This window comes from Leuciscus leuciscus (assembly GCF_965113295.1).
Source record: "Leuciscus leuciscus genome assembly, chromosome: 25".
NCBI classification, from domain to species: domain Eukaryota; kingdom Metazoa; phylum Chordata; class Actinopteri; order Cypriniformes; family Leuciscidae; genus Leuciscus; species Leuciscus leuciscus.
In genome coordinates, this window is record NC_138724.1 from 15,975,204 (window position 1) to 15,995,065 (window position 19,862).

The 19,862-nt window shown below is 35.9% G+C and overlaps 2 protein-coding genes across 2 annotated transcripts; both read right to left on the bottom strand.

The window, feature by feature from the left end:
• Positions 1 to 401: 401 nt before the first annotated feature.
• Positions 402 to 14,899, bottom strand: usp3 (ubiquitin specific peptidase 3). The gene is made up of 16 exons (XM_082159323.1): positions 14,554 to 14,899; positions 11,005 to 11,065; positions 10,598 to 10,741; positions 10,392 to 10,475; positions 10,220 to 10,301; positions 9,841 to 9,923; positions 9,040 to 9,153; positions 8,358 to 8,471; positions 7,328 to 7,474; positions 3,557 to 3,663; positions 3,401 to 3,481; positions 3,191 to 3,309; positions 2,983 to 3,096; positions 2,291 to 2,358; positions 1,877 to 2,103; positions 402 to 1,056 (listed from the first exon to the last, which is right to left on the bottom strand). The coding sequence occupies exons 1-15, from the start codon at positions 14,642 to 14,644 to the stop codon at positions 1,938 to 1,940; spliced, it is 1,575 nt and encodes a 524-aa protein (XP_082015449.1). The 5' UTR covers positions 14,645 to 14,899; the 3' UTR covers positions 402 to 1,056; positions 1,877 to 1,937.
• A 1,745-nt stretch (positions 14,900 to 16,644) lies between these two features.
• LOC309490265 (boophilin-H2) lies at positions 16,645 to 19,776 on the bottom strand. Its single transcript, XM_082159344.1, has 6 exons — positions 19,632 to 19,776; positions 17,820 to 18,014; positions 17,446 to 17,622; positions 17,315 to 17,359; positions 17,157 to 17,232; positions 16,645 to 17,051 (listed from the first exon to the last, which is right to left on the bottom strand). The coding sequence occupies exons 1-6, from the start codon at positions 19,714 to 19,716 to the stop codon at positions 16,922 to 16,924; spliced, it is 708 nt and encodes a 235-aa protein (XP_082015470.1). The 5' UTR covers positions 19,717 to 19,776; the 3' UTR covers positions 16,645 to 16,921.
• Between the last annotated feature and the right edge of the window lie 86 nt (positions 19,777 to 19,862).

Consider the following 19,862-nt stretch of genomic DNA (forward strand, 5'->3'; position numbering starts at 1 on the left):
TGTTTGAGTTTCAGCGAGAACCAATGAGGTTCATTCTCAGGTTACACAGCACGTTTGAGCTTCAGCAAGAACCAATGAGGTTCATTCTGGTGTTACGCAACACGTTTGAGCTTCAGCAAGAACCAATGAGGTTCATTCTGGTGTTACGCAGCACGTTTGAGCTTCACCAAGAACCAATGAGGGTCATTCTGGTGTTACGCAGCACGTTTGAGCTTCACCAAGAACCAATGAGGTTCATTCTGGTGTTACGCAGCACGTTTGAGCTTCAGCAAGAACCAATGAGGGTTCATTCTGGTGTTACGCAACACGTTTGAGCTTAAAAAATAAGCTTCAAAATGGACCAGTAAATGCAATAATTCATTGTATGCGTTTTAATTATGAGAATATAATAAAAACACGAATCAACTTTTGCACAATATGCATCCCTTTAATTCTAAAAGGACAGAAACTTTACATCAGGTCAGACATTTCCAAGCGTAAAGGAAACGAAATGAAACGAAACGAAACGAAACATGTGAACTACTGGACCCTTCTCTTCAAAATTCATTTTCACATTAGTGAGGTGATAGCTGTGTTTGAGTCAACTACTGCTTTGTGATAAAAAAAAGGACACATTTTGTTACGTAAAATCATACATTTCAAGTTTTGGTTCGGAAATACCTCCAACGCCAACCTAGATCAAATGAACAGCAGGCTCAGAGGACAAGAATGAATTTCCAAGCTGAACAGGAAAAAAAAAAACCTTCCTGGAGCAGCGAGCAGAACGTTGGCGTGAGTAGGAAACGTCAAGTGTCTGACACAAAAACGAGACAGCTGTCATCATTTCAGCAGACGGAAACACACTCAATTAAGAAAAAAAAAATCAATTGTAAAGCATTTTGTTTCTACAGTCAATTTTTTCAGCCCCCTGAAGAATTGCCTTTGGAATCTCATTTCACACTGATGGCATATGAAAAAAAAAAAAAACTGGGACAGTCTATTAAACGCAAGTCATCAAGTCAAAATGTAAGCAGCAATTCGGTTTATACTGAGGTTCTGTGACGGAGAAAACATAACTGGATAGCTAGGGGTGCAACGGATCAAAAAACTCACGGTTCGGATCGTTTCTCGGATCAGAGTCACGGATCGGATCATTTTTCGGATCAGCAAAAAAAATTAAAAAAATGTATTAACACTTTAAAATTATTAAATTAAAATATATAAAATCAACTTAAAGTGCACAAGGCATAATATCTTCTTTTTAACATAATTAATGAAAAACAACTTAAAGTGCAACATAAAAAGGCATCTCCTTCCTTTAAACATGGACCAATGCTTTATGTGTTTCCACTGTCATATAGGGCTGTCAAAATTGCTCAAAAATGACGTTCGAATATTCCCTCTAAAAAACACATATTCGAATTATTCGAACATCTGGTTGCGCATTTTGTCAATGACGTGCATTAGGCCTATGTCAATAACAGGACAAATTAATACAAAGAGACATAACTACTTGTATATGTAGTTCATTTTAGTTTAAACATATTTGACAACGTATTACCTTGCTCGCTCGCACTCGCAGGCACTCTTTCTCTCTCTCTCTCGCCGTCACCCATGCTGCGTTCACACCAAACGCGAATAGAGCGTCTGGCGCGAGTGATTTCAATGTGAAGTCAATGTAAAGACGCGTTTACAATACGCACGTCTGGAGGTTTTGCGGCGCGAATGAGGCGTCACGCTCTCTGCGGTTCATAACGCTCGCCATGACCACGCTGTGTGTGGACTGAACATGCGCACAACTTTTTTTTCATAAATCAATCCGCGGATCACGTGAGTGCCGAACCGAAGATATTGATCCGAACGGATCACGGATCAATGATGATCCGTTGCACCACTATGGATAGCATAGGACATGAGACGGATGACGGCACACGTATGAAGGTCCAATAACTGAAGTCTTAAAGCTTGGGTTGACTCTCTTGATCGCTGTGCTCTGTGTAGAACAGAATGTAGGCCTTGGCTTTCAGCACAGCCTCCTCATTGACCAGAGTGACCGTGCTGTCGTTGAAGTGGTACCATCGGCCCTCGTGACGCCCGTATGCCGTGTAATGTCCTGAGCCGATGCTGCGGGAGAGGATGGAGATGGAATATCGTATATTTATCTGTGATCTGATTATCTGTACAGAGTGTGAATTGACATCACAGGAAATAATAGGAAGCCGCTACTGATATAACATCCCCCCCTAGTGGATGAGAATGAAACACATGTTCAGGCTGGTAAATGAGTTGTATGCTACAAGCTTTTACTTACCCAGACCCATGATGCACCACCACTGCAGCAAGATCATACAGGCCTCTCTCAGGCAAGCTGTTTTCAGGCTGAATATAATTACAAAATTGTTATATTTTATATAACAACAATCATATAATAAGAAGAATATTTATTATATAATATTATTGTAATCATTTTAATCATATCGATTAAAGGTATAATTACTTTTTTTATGTAAATATGAATGATTATTCAATTATCTTAAATTAATCAATTTATTTATAGTATAGTAATATGAATATTACTACTTTATATATGAATAAATAATAATAGTAATTGTATCTATCATTATCTACTTGTGTTTATTTAAATATGAAATAACAAAAAAGTATTATAATTAATATTTAATAGTAATATATTTGATGTAAATAATTGTAATGTTTTGTATTTATTTTATATAAATGCTTATTAAATGAAATGGTAATATATTTGAAGGGTACTATGACTAATATGTGTGTATAATTAATATATATATATATATATATATATATATATATATATATATATATATATATAACACACTTTATACTATTATAATTATAAATAATCTTTAATTTAATTAAATATAATGACATTTATTAAATAAGTGCATAAATTGCCCCCCAAAAAACATTCTTCAGTTATAAGTAACACTATTACAGAATTAACAGAATTAAATGGTTTGCTCTCACCTCTAACAAGTAGCTTTTCATGTCAAGGCCACGCATGGGAAACTCTACATAGGTGTCAATCTTATTCCTCAGAAACGCTGTCCAGTGGAACCTCTTCAGATGCAAACAAAGCACCTGCACAGGCACAAGACATCATATAACCGTTACAAACTACATGAAACATGAGAATTCAAAATGAGATATTTCCATAGGCTACTTCCATCATCACCTTGGGCAGTTTCTGGATCCAGAATTTCTTGGTGGACTTTTGTCGCTTTTTGCACTTGTGACACATGTAGAGCTCAGTTTCATCAAGTTCCTCAAGGTCTGTGAAACTATAAAGGCAATCTGTAGCCGGCAGAGAGACGGCACACAACCTATTAGTGTTGCTGGAGAACAAAATTAACTGAATTTAATAGTTACTAATAACATCTCTTACCTTTCAGAGTGCACGTTGGCCCCGGCTCTTGGTCTTTTGTGGTCTTGATTCTGAATTGGCTGGGAATGTCCAATGAGAGATCTGGAGGAGAGCAAGATTTGGCATAACCATGGCAACAAAAGCTTTTAGAGCTGATGGACCAGATTGACGACTCACCTAGGAATGGATCAAATTTCCGAGACTCCGTGCCACATATCAAGCAGTACACCTCATTCTGTAGGACGCCACCAAACACAGATGTAACGATAGTGGAGGTCCCGTTTCTAGCAGAAAAGCAAAACCGCTTTGCATTATTAAAGGGGTCCTATTATCACTCCAATGGGAGTTTTGCACACAGCACACTGTTTCTGAACCCCCTGAAACGCCTTGATTGTAGTCTTGAGTCTTTCGTCAGGGAATGGCCACATCACAATATTCCTCATTTAAATAATTCCCGCCCAAGTCCTATGCAAAAAAAAGGGGCGAGGCCTGATTGAGTTGCGCTAGTGTGTTGAAACTTGCGGTTATTGGTAAGGGCTGTGACATTTCCCAAACACGCTCAAAGCGGTTGACCAATCACAACACACTGAACCAATCAACCAATCATACCCCTTTTCCACCAACAAGAACCGGGTGCTGGTTCAGAGCTAGAGCTATTGCCAGTTCGGAGTTGGTTCGACTGACGAGCTTACTAAGAACCGGTTTGCGTTTCCACCGGCCAGAGAGCCACAACAGAGCTATATCTTACGTCACTGCATACGTATCACGTTGCCCAGCAACGCTAGTACGGCAGCGTCAAACACAAACACACCAGACTTGTTCGAGATGCATCGGCTTCTCGCAGAACGATCAGCACATGAAATCAAAGCGATCAAAGAGCACAAGGAGTCGTATGATCTCCAAACACTCCCGCAGCTCTGATCGGTCCACGCTGCTCCGATGCATCTCGAACAAGGCATCAACAATAATAGACGTTGCGTTACTATGGATGCGCATGGGTTTGCGAAAATAAATCGGCATCCAAACACGGCGAATCCAACGCGTTCGTGCAGCTCGCCGTAACTTACATAGACGGATATTATAATCGAGCCGCTATTAGCTCGATTAGCTGCTATTTAAAAATGGCGGTCACAAGTTTCTCTTCAGTCTTGTTGGCCACGGTAACCCCGCCCCCAGCCTCTGACGCAAGCGGTTCTTTCTTGGCTCCGTTCTAGACCCTGCAATGATTTGGTGCTACTTAAGAACCACTTTTACTGGTTCGGAGCTGGTGCTTTGGCGGTGGAAAAACAAAGAACCGATTTGAAACTAGGCTCTGGCTCCGAACCAGCACCAGCTCTGCCTTGGTGGAAAAGGGGTATCAGAGCACATTGTGCTTTTTGGAAGGAGGGGCTTCATAGAGACCGGAACTAAACAGAGCGTTACAGACAGACTGGGAAGAAAGGCGCTGCGACAATGTCAAACTTGTGAAAAATAATGTTTTCAAGCATGAAAACCTATTCCAGTAGACCTCCAAAACAACATGAAGACTCCGAAAGGGGAATAATAGGTCCTGTTTAAATAAGCCAGTACCGTTTCCCAAATGTGTTCAACAGAATCAGGCCCTTGTGAAAGCACATTTAGTCCATCTATTCGCAGCAGGATTAACCTGCCATTTTGTTCCGCACAATCCAGTGAGCACGACACAACACTGCACTTCCTTTTCAATAACCCCGCAAATCCACTCAGGTCACCCTCACAGCCCAGGCTGGGGGCTTCCTCACTTGTCTGCTGCTATTAATACAAACACAACAGGGTGGCTCTGCCTCTAGCAGCAGGCAAGTGTGGGAACAGCAGTCTCTGTATACGAGAGAGACTTCCCTCTGCGTGCCGTAAAGAGTTATCTTTATCACTGCTGCCCACGTACTCGCTAAACTAGCAGGGGAGATATGGAACGAGGGGCGGCCTGCTGAGATAGACCTACCTCGAATTAGAAATTTGCCCCGAACCATCTGTGTACCGCTCTGACTAGGAAAAAATGTAGTTCACTGAAGACAATTTGTGAATTTTATATATGTTAAAGGAGTCATGACCTGTAATTTTCACTTTTCCACGAGAATCAATGTATGTTATGATTGCCAAACGATTATACACTGGCCGGGAAGCCGATATTTAAAAGTGAAGCGTTTGTTTACCCCTGGGTTCGTAAACTAGCCCACGTGCACGCGCACTCAAATACGAGATTTTAATTTCTGCCCCGACTTGACGTCAAGACAGGGCAGGATATACCATATATGGACACCGCAGACCTATGCTGCAGGAAGCCCGCCCTGCCCCTCTCCCCCTCATATTCAGTCGCGAAAGATGCAGAAACGTAGTGCACACGTGAGTTGCTCTGTTGTTGACTGCCAGAATCAACATGTAACTTAAATGTGTTTTCTCTCCCAAGAACGGACCAAGCTGTCAGGGACCAGTGGATTAAATTCATTTTTAATGACGCGGTTCCTACAACCCTTCCCACTGGCTTAACGTTAGGTGTCTGTGCTAATCATTTTACGCCGGAATCGTTCACAAATTTGACTGTCTAATAAACCACAACGTGAAACAAGGCAAAAACACCACATGATAGCAAACGTTGATCTCAATAACCACTGTAAGCTGATAAAAAAAAAGTAGACTACATCTCCGTTAATGTAATCTACATTAAATAAAAGGTATAATGTATGTCTCAGTCAAAATGATTGTCTTTACCATTCAGAGACATCTTGATGTATACGTCCTTCCATCGACTCTACATCTTCCCTTTCCAGCTCAGGTTCAGAGTCTGGCTCGTGCATATACGGTTGAATTCCGTAGGTCGCGGCCAGGTCGGGTTCATTCACAACTTGCGCCATGATGTCATTTTGGAATGATATGCTGAAGTTACCTGCGGTGTCAACCCCCCTCCTTCCTGCCACCAATCAACGCGCCCCTCATTTGCATTATTAAAATGACCGTCCACGACAGCCAAAATATCGCATCAATAAGGGTCAGAGGAGCTCTGTGTTTATTTTTTTTCCACTTTTCTTTTTTAGAAGGGCCTGAGAGACTATAATAGAGCGTGGGTATCCAAGGTAATACTAGGTTATGACTCCTTTAAAAGACTTTCCACTACTGTGGCACTTGCAAAAAACTCGTTCTTGCTTAACCAGTGGCATAAAGTTGCCTTTCCAGAATTTCCGAACAAGCGACAGACCGAAGTTGTTCATTTTTTGATGTCGAGTAGTACAGGAGCTTTGAGGAGTTCCAAACATATGCATATGCAGAAATTTCGGATCTGAAATGTAATCAACACTATGAGCGCGAGGGGAGAATGAACAGTATTTTTCCACTAAAACATCGTTCTTGAAACACAATTTCATGAATAATTCGGAAATAAATAATGATTTAATAATTTTTCACATTGTTTCGCCCAAGAAAATCTACTTTTTCTTTCAGACATGTTGGGTGTCATTTGTTTTGTGTGGATTCACACCTTCATTCAAATCATTCATTCACATAATTTGTATGGGTCGACAGATGGTGGATTTTCCCGATAACAAAAACTAGGTTTGACCTCTAGAGGGCGCTCTCGTACTGTATAATGACAGTGGACCTTTCTCAGCCACTCAAGCAACAGATGCAACCCGGAAAAACTATCAATATGGATTTTTGACGATCATTCCAGCAATCGGATATTGGTGCCGATTAATCAACAAAACCAATCGGTCGACTTCTATTGATTTTAACATAGTGAATAAGCAGCGAGTAACAGTTACTTTATGACCAATTTGAAAGTTACGTGCAACTGCCACTAGGGGAATACAATCGTATGCGAATGTCAGAGATAGTGGAAAGGCGGCTTAAGTTTTGGGCAGGACTATCTGTTTGTCCAAACAAAGGCAGACATGGGAGTAGAAATTACAAATATATGTGTTCAGAGGGGTATCATACATGCAGCATTTGCTCTCGGAGGCATGTTTGGGTCGGTCCGGGGTCAGGGCGGGACTGGGCGACCCGTTCTTGCTCCCCTGCATCTCTCTGTGAAGATGATCCAGCAGGTAGCGCAGGAATTCGTGAGCGTCCTGTTGCTGGTAACCCCTGCAAAAACATCAGATAAAAGTCAAAAATGCTCCCAATTACTTTCTGTAAGATGTTCTTGGCATTTTTTGAAGATTCATTAGCGCGTTAATTCAAAGAAATTTTTTGGGGGACTTCGTAAACTTTATTTCAAAATTAACCAAGAAAACATTTTGCTTTTCCGGTGACATCACTGAGGCCATGCAGGCTATTGGATAATGTTAACCAATAATCAAATAGCGATTTGGGCATTGGTTTAGAAAAAACTGTATTTGGTCTGGCAGCATATTTCACAATCAAGGACACATTATTTCTCATTTAATATTTTAGGTCACTAATATTACTCATTGTTATTACAATTAGATTATATAATTACGGAAGTCAAATGTAAACATTTTACATTTAAAATGTAATATTTAATACATGTCATCACACAGAAAGTATAAATATTTGGCTTTTTTTAAATTATTGCCATTATTTTTTGCCAGTGTGGAAAACCTGGTGTTTATTTGCGAAAACATACAAATACTATATTTGTAAAAATTACTATAATAAGATTACAAAATCAAGAAGATCCTATCTAAAGAATAGATCGGTTTACTTTACAGATTTTTTTAAATTTATTATCAAGTTCAAATTATTTATTTATAATTATATAACTTTACATTAGTAAATAATATTGTAACTGAAATCACATATATCGGCTTTGTATCAGCCATTGGCCATCCAGCTCTCTGAGAAGCCATCAAACAAAATCCATAACGGTCGACCACTATCAAGAATGGATGAAATAGAAATTATTTTTCTGGGTGCTTGAATAATGAAACATTTAATTGCATTTTAGTGTGACTTGTCTTATAAATTGTGCAATAAATTGTAATACATGGTGTGATTTTTATGATACCTGAAACTTGGCATTATTTTCCAAATGACATAAAAGAGGGCGTCTGGGCTGAAGGCGGTCTGACTCCCCTGCCAAAGTGAACAGAGTGTTTTCCTGAATTCCTCAACCAGAGATCTGCACAACAGAGCAGAAACACACTGGCATTTTAGTGGACATTACAGGGACTGATACGTCAGGCCTGTTCTGGGGTGGCAGAGAGCAGACAAAAAACTTGGATTAATGCAATGGATTAAATACATATAATTGTGTGATTAGGATAATAAAATACATGACCTGCTCTCATCCACGAAAACCATAAACAAACTACACAAAGTAAAATAAAAGACCCAAACTATTAAATACAGGTTGTATTAAGGATAACCAACCATAGACTGCATGAACCACATTGTGTTTTGGCCACCGAGAACAAGACAGCAAAATTTAACATAAAAAAAAAACATGCATATTCTTGGGCAAAACCAGTTGATAAACACTGTATTTGTACTTATTTTACATATAACAAATTAAAGATTAAAATATGTAAGTTGAATTAAAAAAAGTTTTTAAATAATAAAAAAGTGATATCTAAAAAATATATTATATTTTATTTATATTTTTTTATATAATGTGATATATTATTAATTTAAAATAAAGGACACCATTCGACCCCCCCCTCTTTGCCATTCAGTGGAGAGGACCTTACACACTGCTGTCCCCCTGACTCCTGGTGTGGTACATTCTCCTTCCTGCTGTTTTCCCGCTTCGTAAGGCCACCGAGGGCAGCTCCTTGAAATAACAGCTGAACACCTGGATGTTACTGGAGACAGGAAACAAAAAACAGCGTTTAACTAAACAGATCTGTCTCTAACATGACTCAAAATCCTTACGCCCTTTTAGTATATCTTCCAAAACGCAAACTAAACACTGACAATATGCCAGAATCCTCGGAAACCTTGCCAAAGCTTCCTTTTCCATGGATTATGACCAGCAAAAGTCTGCAAATGGAAAGGTTTCTTTTAGGTAGATTTAAACCGTATCCAGGCCTTAAAACCAATGCAATCATTAAAAAGACCCATGACAGTTTAAAAAAAATGATGAAACCATAATAATTAAAAATAATCAGATATTATTTGCTCAAAGTAAAATAGCTTTAGCGATAATCTTTTATCATTCTGTAACTTGACAAAATCCATGGGAACAATAAGACCATGTTCAATGCTTCCCCTCACTAGTTCATAATAACACAGGCCTGGCGGTTTATGATATTTGGCATGAGCTAGTCGCTGCGGTTTAGCCAGTGTAAGGTTGGCTGTGGTGAGCGGGCAGACGGCCTAATCCTTCACCTGGCTTCCCATCAAGCTCTACTCCAGCCAGCTCACTGGCCACAGAGAGCAGAGAGCCACTCGAGCTCCTCCAGCCGGGCCACACACACACACACACACACACACACACACACACACACAGCCGGCTGCCCTTGGCTCGGGGTCGTGGGGGTTGCTCTTACCTCAGGGACTGGAGGATGGCGTTCATGAAGCAGGTGTTGCCCAGATTGCGGAGGCCTGTGGCACAGTGTGCTAGAGTGCCGTCCTGTGTGGGGACATTTCAGAAAAATAATAATGGAACCAGCACACATTTGAAAAAAGTATGCATACATAATTTAAACTAATAGTGAATGTATACACACCACTAGTTAAATTTACAAAGCATTTACTATTTTTAACTTATATTTAATATGTATATATAGTTGTTTTTATTATTTGTTGTATTTTATTAAAATATTACATTCACTACACCATATAATATTATATGTAATATTTTTTCTGAACCATTTCTCAGCACACTGGGCCCTTTTGCACACATATCTAGAATCAAATTCAACTTACGCTGTCTTTCTTCAGCTTGCTGTCATGAGAAGAACTGTCCGACAGCTTTCTCTTCCTCTGTCTGTCGGTATTAGACACAGAGCTGAACAAAGAGAATAAATCGTTTCAGAAACAATGTATTCATGTGATGATGATTGTTGAATGGATGCACTTCGACAAACATCAATCTTACTTTTCCAAACTCTGAAGATGTTCTCTGACCCTCTGCACATTTCCTAGTTTTGTGTCGTTCACCACAAATTCGTCACATCTGTAACTAAAGAAGAAGAAGAAAAAAAACAATGGGAAAGATTAACACTGCTCACTGAATAATATTGTATGTACTGTCCCTTTAAGAACACTCTTATCTTATTAATGTATTTGTGTAAAGAAACTAACCAGTATGTGCTAAAACTGTTGCAGTCCATACACACAGAGTGCTGCTGACTCTTCTCGCTCAGCTTCTCTCGCTCTGGCTTCCTTTGACCGCCACCTGGAGCCTGAATGTCCTCAAAATGCTTTTTGGCATGGCCGTTAACATACCTGTCACAGCAAACAGATGCAAAGGAATATTAATATGTGTGAAATTTAATATATTATTAATCATTCAAATTTGATTGATTATAATTCAATTTACTTACTAAAATGATTTGAATACATTTGAATACAGCTTAAATATAATTCTTCATAATAGTAAATCAAAGAACTCTGGATTTACACTTGAATGTAATATTTACTGTAAATCATAAAGATAACCGCACACACCGAAACCACACAGACTAAAAAACATCAATTTAAGCACTTACCTTCCGCAATGCACGTTCAAGCACGTCAGGCAAACCCACGGGCTTTTGTTTGACCGGCAAACTGCAACAAAAAATGAAATAAAATAAAAAATCTAGATCAATATATATATTGATATAACATAACATCCATGATATAACATGGTATTTTACAAATTTATAAAACCAGACAATCTTTTCTCATTTTTAATACCTTTAAAAAAATATATAAAATAAATACTTCTCTTGGGGTTATATTTTTTTTCTCTCTCTTTATTTGTATAATATTAATAATGTTATTTGTATAATCTATTATTTTTCTTTTTAATACCGTATTTATAACTTTTTATTTCTTATTAATGAATTTTCTCCCGAATTTGATTTATTTAATTAATTTACATGTTTATTAATTTATTATTTAAATTATTATACATTTTCCAACAAGGCATATTTTTAAGCTCTATACTAAACATATACATTCTTCTCTATGTTTTCTGTATAATATTTAGACACACATTCTTATCTTGGGCTTAATATTACAAATATATATATGTACATATACATACACACACACATATATATGTATATATATATATATATATATATATATATATATATATATATATATATATATGTGTGTGTATGTATGTGTGTGTATATGTGTGTGTGTGTGTGTGTGTGTGTGTGTGTGTATGTGTGTGTGTGTGTGTGTGTGTGTGTGTGTGTGTGTGTGTGTGTGTGTGTATGTATGTATGTATGTATGTATGTATGTATATATATATATATATATTATATATATACACACACACATTATAATATTTTCTATTTTTTTCCTAAAATTCTTCTGTATTTGTATATAATTTTTTTTTTTTTTACTATTTGTATAATTTTTTTCATATTTCCATAAAAAAAAAATTCCCTTCAAAACATAATTTTACAAATATAACAAGGCATTAATTAAGTATAAATCCTGACCCACATAGCAAAAACATGAACCCTAGTGTATAATAATAAGCAGTTTTGCGCTGATCTGAGGTGGCATGTTAACCTCATGTGAAAGTAATCTCTAGCTGTGTCCTGCTGGGAGAGAGAGCTTTGTTCTAATTGCCTTGATCACCTTCCCTTCTGAGTGCACAACAAGCATCTGAATTAGCCGTTGCTAAGGAACGGTCGATTCTGGTGAATGCTGGTCTGTGCACGACCCAACAAATGTGGAAAAAGTCAATAGACCCCGTGCGTCTCCTCGAACCTGCTGTGCGCTGATTAAGAAAGCAATGCTGTGCTGTTCTAACATGCTTTATATAATGAGCTTAATACAAAAGAATCATTCTAACAAAGTCAGTTTTATTAGGTAAGCAGGTACAATTTGCATGATTTTTTCAATGAATCTGCCACAAAGTAGTTTATAATTGAAGCTATCTTGAATTATATGGTATTTACGGTAGTTCATAGCTCTGCTTTACTAATTTGATCATTTTAAGTGAATATTAAAGTATTTTTAGTAACTAGAGAGGGTCACTGAAAAGACATGTTTCATAAGTGTGAAATGTGTTAAACATGAGATATGGGGCATTTCGCATGTCCCGTGGGTGTGCTGAAGGGCCACTGGCGTCACGCCCTGAATGTTCATGTGTTTTCAGTGTAATCTAACATGACAATTCATCTCGACCAAAAATAAACATTATCATGCACTGCAAAAACAAAGATTTTTCAAAGATATTAAGAAAATACTATCAGTTTCTACTTTGAAATTTCATGTTCGATTCAATTAGGGATGCATGATATATTGGTTTTAACTTATATTTCCTTCATTCAAAATATGTCAATTAGTGTGAATGGCGTTCAAAAACAGGCACTGTTTACAGGAACAATAAATATTTATAAAAAGTCACATGATATGGGGTTTTTTTTTATTGTCTAGGCCGACATCTACAGAGGAAGATGGACAAAATATACATCTACACAATATAGGTGTATATATATATATATATATATATATAGACTACACATGAATGTATATAAATATTAAAGTATATTATGTGCATGATGTACACAGCATTTACTAGTTGTTTATATTCACTATAAAACATCTTAAACAAGGAAATGTTTCTGCATTGATATTTATCAGATATATCCATGTAAAAAATCTCAAAATAATCCAATTTTAGCCTACTAAAAGTTTGGGGTCCAAAAGAAAGAAATGTACACTTTTGTTCAGAAAGGACACATTAAACTGCTCAAAAATGACAGTAAAGACATTTATAATAATGTTTTCTATTGATAAGACGTGTTTCTTGAGCATTAAATCAGCATATTAGAATGATTTCTGAAGGATCATGTGACTGGTGAAATAGCTGCTAAAAACTAAGCTTTTCCATCACAGGAATAAATGATATATAAAAAAAGGTAATATTTTACTATATTTTTTTATCAAATGAATGCAGAAGTAGAAGAGACTTCTTTCAAAAATATTGATATTGTCCATGATATAAAAAACTATTATCGGCCAAAATTTGATGTATGCACCCCCAGAAATAAACCCTCTAATACACCTATTTTTACATTTTGTTTTTATTTGGTCTATTAAAAATCTATATGATTCTGGTGAAAATCATTGGACACTAGATCCCACACTTCTTTTCTTTACACAAGTTCGTTGCCATAAGACTTAATGGTTTACTGTAAAGGTCTCTCCAACCTTTAATGGCTTCCTCTAATGTCCTCGGGAACATTTTCCAGCAAACTGGCCCTTACTGGCCCAAATGCCACTTTTAATACTTTCCTACAAACAGCAACTGACCAAACCCAAAACGAAGGTGAGAAGATAGAAAAGTTGAAAATTTAGATCCTCTTAAATTTCATTGTTTTGATCCTTTCACACATTGAAGCACTCATTTAAGGCCATGGATGCATTAGCATTACACTAATGTTGTAAAAACGTTTGCAGATGTTATTTCCGGTTTATTTTGATATCAAGGTCTGCATCTAGACTGCTCAATTTTTCTTCATAATAATACATAAAGACCAATATTAATAATTGACTGTGCATCAGCAGGTCTGTAACTTATATGAAATAAACAGCTCGACATAAAGCAAATGACAAATTGAAATCCAATCCAAGATTAAAAAGCCAAAGCTGTCTCACTTAACTTTCTGAAGCAAAGGACAACACAACATTTCTGTACAATAAGGAGAGAAATGTGACAACCGTTTAATATTATTTAAAAGCAAAACATTGACCCTAAAATGTGTTCATAGAACAATAAGCTTTGCGCTTAGCAAGTTTTAGCGAGTTTGAGTGCTGTGTGAAGCTAAACTACTTAGTTTGGGGTTTAAAATTAGTAAAATTACAAAATATTAACATTTCACATCATATTATTATAGTGTATGATTATGGTTTTCTGCGAATTTCAGTTATATTTGTTTTAAAAAACACACGAAAGTCTCCTAGCGCGAGCTGCTGTGAGCAATAAAGCACTAGCCGGCTCGGCTAGCTCGAGCTATTTCACAGGAAACGGACTTAATTTTTAGTGATTATTAGTGAATATTCATTTGTATTCGCATTTAACTCACCAGAACAGCACCATGAGGAAGGGGAACCGTTGGGGAAGCGGCTCGGGTCCACCGTCATACAGACACTGGAGTTGAGGTGAGGGCACTCCATGAGCCTGTGTGTGCTAGCTATAGCACTAGCTAACACAGTCTGTCCTCTGCTGCACGATCTCTGTGTTTAAACTCTAAACGTGTATGTTTAAAAGCCACAAAATGTGTTTCCAAGAAGCAGTATGTAGATTCCTAAAGGTATAGATGTGTTAGCAGTGATGTTGCTCTGCTAAGTGAAGACAGTGTTGTTATGGTTAAAGAGGGCAGACATGCATGCACAGACTCGGGCTGTCTCAAAACCCCGCTGAGCTCCCTACCTAGACAGCAGAAATACAGTCTAAATAGGGAGCGTACTTGACAATCTTCAAACTTTACTTTTTACTTTGATGGGATGTATACACAAGCATGTGTTAATCGAGAAAAGTCATGATTTAATTCAGATCCAGGGTCATAGGGAGAGCAGTGATGATGAGAGAGAATTAAGAGATTTGTCATAGTGGATGATAAGTGAGAAAGTGTAACTAATTTACAAATCAATATTTTACTGCAGGTGGTTTCAAACTTTTTGATACAGGTTGATTTTTTGGTTTCTAGTTTGTTTCATTTGTTATCTTCATGCATTGGCGGGGACTTGATATGTTTTTTTTTTTTTTTTTTTTTTTTTTTTTTTTTTTTTTTTTGAGGGGGCAGGAAATATAAGATATTCTTCACCCTGCCTCCTTTTCATCATGGTTTTATAAATTATATATATGAGGATGATGAAGTAAGTTTTGTTGGAAAATATCCATGAATGAAATAAACATAATCAATCAATCAATCAAACAAACAAACTTTTTGATACCATGGGCGCAATATATCATTATCCCGGATATATATCATTATAAGTCCCCTCCTTAAAATAAAAAGGTAAGCTTTAATGTATAAAAACCTGTATATAGGTTGAATTAGGCCTACAGTGAATTAGGCCTTAGTGTAAAATAGTATATGACAAATATTTCAAATATTTCATAAGTCTATAAGGTATGGCTTTTCTACCCACCATGAGAATAATGAATTATATATATATATATATATATATATATATATATATATATATATATTTAATTCATTATTCATATAATATAATTCATATAATCATTATAATTATATATAATCCTGAAGAAAAAAATTAAACTAAATAAAAAATATTTTATTTATTTATTTATTTAAATCTTTTGAATCTTTAATGTGTAATAAAATTAATTATGTAAATGTTAACTTATTTATTTTATTTTATCTTTTTATTTTATTTTATGAAAGTATGGCTAACAGTATAATAAAATAAATTCTGTAAATTTTAACTATACATTTTTTATTATTACATTTATTTATTTCATTTTTATTTCATTTATTAAATTAATATTATTTCTGTTGAGAAATGTAAAATATGGCTAACAATATAACATAATTTCTATGAATGTAATTTTTTATTAATTAATTTTAATTTTACATTCATTTTTATATTATTTATTTTATTGTTATAGTTTTTCATTTTACTTCTGACGAGAAACATTGAACCGTGGCTAACAATAGAATTAATTCTGTAAATGTTATTTATTTATTTATTTTCCATATTTTATTATCGCAATCTATTTATGTATTTCATCTTTAAAAAAAAAAATTTAAGAGAAACACAAAACTGTGGCTAACAATATAATACAATTAATTCTGTAAATGTTAACATTTATTTATTATTTTATCGCAATTTATTTTTCTAAATAAATGTAAGTTATTTTATTAAGAGAAACATACAACTATGACTATACACTAAAATAAATTCTGTAAATGTTAACTTTTTATTAATTTTTTATTATTGCAATTTATTTATTTCATTTTATTTTATTTCTGAAGAGAAACATAAAACTATGGCTAACATAATACAATTATTTCCATAAATGGTAACTCACTATCTTTCTCTGAACTTTTTCATTCACCCCTTTACAGCCCCATGGGGTCCCTGTAGCCTATGAGAGCCTCCAGCCGCTGCTTTATCACCATACACTGATGTTCTCGTTTTACATTTAAGACCATACAGCCATTTCTACTTAAAATTTTTATTGTGATATGACCAGTTTGACGGACATATAAAACAATGTAAATTAGAAGCTTCCAAACATAGAAGACACAAGTATAAAGTACAAGTAAATAAGCAACAGAAAATGTATTTGCCCTTTTTTTTTGTCAAGCCTTTGCTTCTTAAAAAAAAAGAAAAAATCACTTTACCAAAAAAAAAAAAAAAAAAAAAAAAGGGCAAAAGTTTCAATGTACATTTGGGGTTAAAAATGTAAGTTGGGAGATTTCAAGTTTGGATTGTAGAGATTTCAAGAGTGGCTGGCTGTGCTTCCCCTCCTGCCATCTCAATGGCCTGCTCTTTCAGCGGCTGCTCTGCTGACTTCCCATCTTTCTTCTGACGTTTCTTCGAGCTAGGCCTAGAAAAATAAATAAAATGAATGATAGAAATTCCAGCGTAAATACAAAGTGAAGTAACAAATAATATGGCCTAACACAAACAAAAATGTACTGTAATGACATACTTCTTGACAGCAAAGACAATCACCACAATGAGAATAATGGCACCAATAAGACCAAACACAACACCCAGGATAATTCCTGATGGGAAAATAAGAAATTAATATCAGTGGATAAATGAGTTGAATGAGAAAACATCACAGGCTATTCGAGTTTCACTTACCAACTGGTACATCTGATTCACCTGAATGGTCCTCCTGGCCTATATCTATTCAAACAAATGTACAATTTTTGCATATAGATCTCTGGGTAAAATCACTATTAGCTATAAGTTTAATTTCATACCACACGTACCAGCTGCATTGAAACACGTGGCATTGCACCAGTCAAAATTGAGGAATCGGTTTCCGTTTCCCACACATCCGGTCCAGTAGAAAGTCGTGCATGTGTGATGTTCAGGACTGTAGTAATACCGCAGATAGTGACCTAAACATTGCCCAGGTTCTTTCGGAAGCTTGCAAGCTTTGCGTTCTGCAAAAAAAAAACTAAAACTAAAAATCTGTTTTTGCCACAGGGTGGCAGTATTTACTTCAGCGAAAAATGTTACGCATTAAGTATGGTTGTAGTTGGTACACAAATGACAACAAATGAATCAATCAATCACAATGCATTTCACACAAAACGATTTATGTTGCATTATTGCAGACGAATGTGAGTAGAAAGATTACCGTCTCTAGGGAACAGCTCTTCAGCTCTGTGAGAACAGTTTCTCATGCACTGCTTCTCTATAATGAAACGGTTTGCATTTCCACCCTCCCCTTTGTACCGGAATGGGAAACAACTGTCTTTTTCTTCATCGTAGTACATATAAACCAGAGGATCAGATGTACCCGTTCCTTCATCTGGTTTCAGACTGCAGGCCTCTAGATTTTTTGAAAAAATAAAGAAAGGAAGAGTAGGTTCTTGTCCAAGATATAGCACTATTTAACCCCCACTATGTGAACACAAAAGAAGATATTTTGAAGAATGTCAGTAACCAGTGAGGCAGGTGACGGCACCCATTGACTTTCATATAAAAAAAAATTCTATATGAATTCACCACTAAAATTGTCAACTGTCTGGTGACCAACATTCTTCAAAATATATTCTTTTGTGTTCAGCAAAACAAAGAAACTCATACAGGTTTGGAACAACATGAGGTTGTGTAAATGACAAAATAAAAAATGTTAGGTGAACTCTCTCTTTAAAGCAGGATGCATCACAATATCGTAGTCTGTGCCATTATTGTTATAGTTGTGTTGTGCTATTCTTTTTTATCGTTATCGTTCTTAGTTTGAACGGGCCTTTATACAAATGAGATGCTACGAATCATACGATTTAGCCACCAATTCGTAAAATAGTTATGAATAGTGAATGAATTGCCACGATATCTTGTTGTACATTCTGCTAACTTGGTCGGAACAACCATGGAAATGGGAGTGATCTTTGTATCTTGAATGAGTAATGTGTAACTAGTCTAGATACAGTCCACACCTAGTTTTTATGACGGTTGTAAATGTTGTCATATTTTTTATTTTTTTAAGATAGACACTTTCGTGTTAACGATTACTCACATTTTAAACCAGGACAACCTTGACTGTGGCCTACAAAAACCTGGCACAATGGTTTTATTTGTGCCTGTTTGTACAGTTAAACATATTCTCTTGTATCAGATGTGTAGTTGTAAGTCCACGTTAATTTGCAATAGTAAACAAACACAAACGTACATTTTCTTGTTCTCATTAATATAATCAATTGCAATGCCCAGTGTTGTAAGTTTACACACGTCTTATGAGTGAAGTCTGTTAAAACTTGTCCGTTCTAATCTGTTTGTATGTATTCTTATGTTATGTGTAGCCTACTGAGTGGTCTGTACAGCTTTAGATGACTTATGTTTTTGTAACTCCATTAACCCTTCATTTTTATTCCCATTTTTTTATGCGACTGATTCTTGTAAATATTATGCAAATTCCGTAAAAAAAACAGAATGCCAATTCACTTCACTACTTTTCCATTGTTCCATTGAGTGTGGATTTGAATTGAATAGGCCACGCCCCACAGGAAGTTGCATAGAAATTAAGGGAAGTGGAATTTGCTGATTTACAATTCAAACAAATTCTAACGAAGTGTTCGGCAATATAATAAAAGTTAATTTGTTAAATATAAAGATGTTTTTAAAAAATTAAGTAGATGTTTATAGGTAAAAACAATTTTTAGGGCTTTTTAAGCAATAATCCAAGGTTTGTCTCAACAAACCTTCGTTTTCTAGGTGTGACGGAGCTTCATAGACGGAACCTTTGCTAATGCTTATATATCTTCACTTTACTTTCATTACATTTCATCACACAGAATACATGATACAACCTTGAGAATCGTATTTTCAACATTCGTTTTTTTAAGTAATGAGTTAAAAACAAAGACCAAACCCATAAACCTTATTATAACTCACAACACAAATGAATATCTTTACCTTTCTGTGTTTAAAAAAAAAACCCTCTTACCTGGTTTCTGAGTTTGGGCCTGAATGTTGTGGTTCAGAGCAAAAATGAACAAAATAATGCCAAGTTCCCTCATAGTGAACCACATAGTTGTGTGAAGACTGGTGTAGATGAACGTTTGCAAATAATAATCAGTGAGGGGAGGATGCTTTGCACTTTGTACTTCCTTGAGATAAGAGCAATAAATGTTGAGGAGGGGACAACGCTAATGTTACTGTAGATTCACTGTATGAT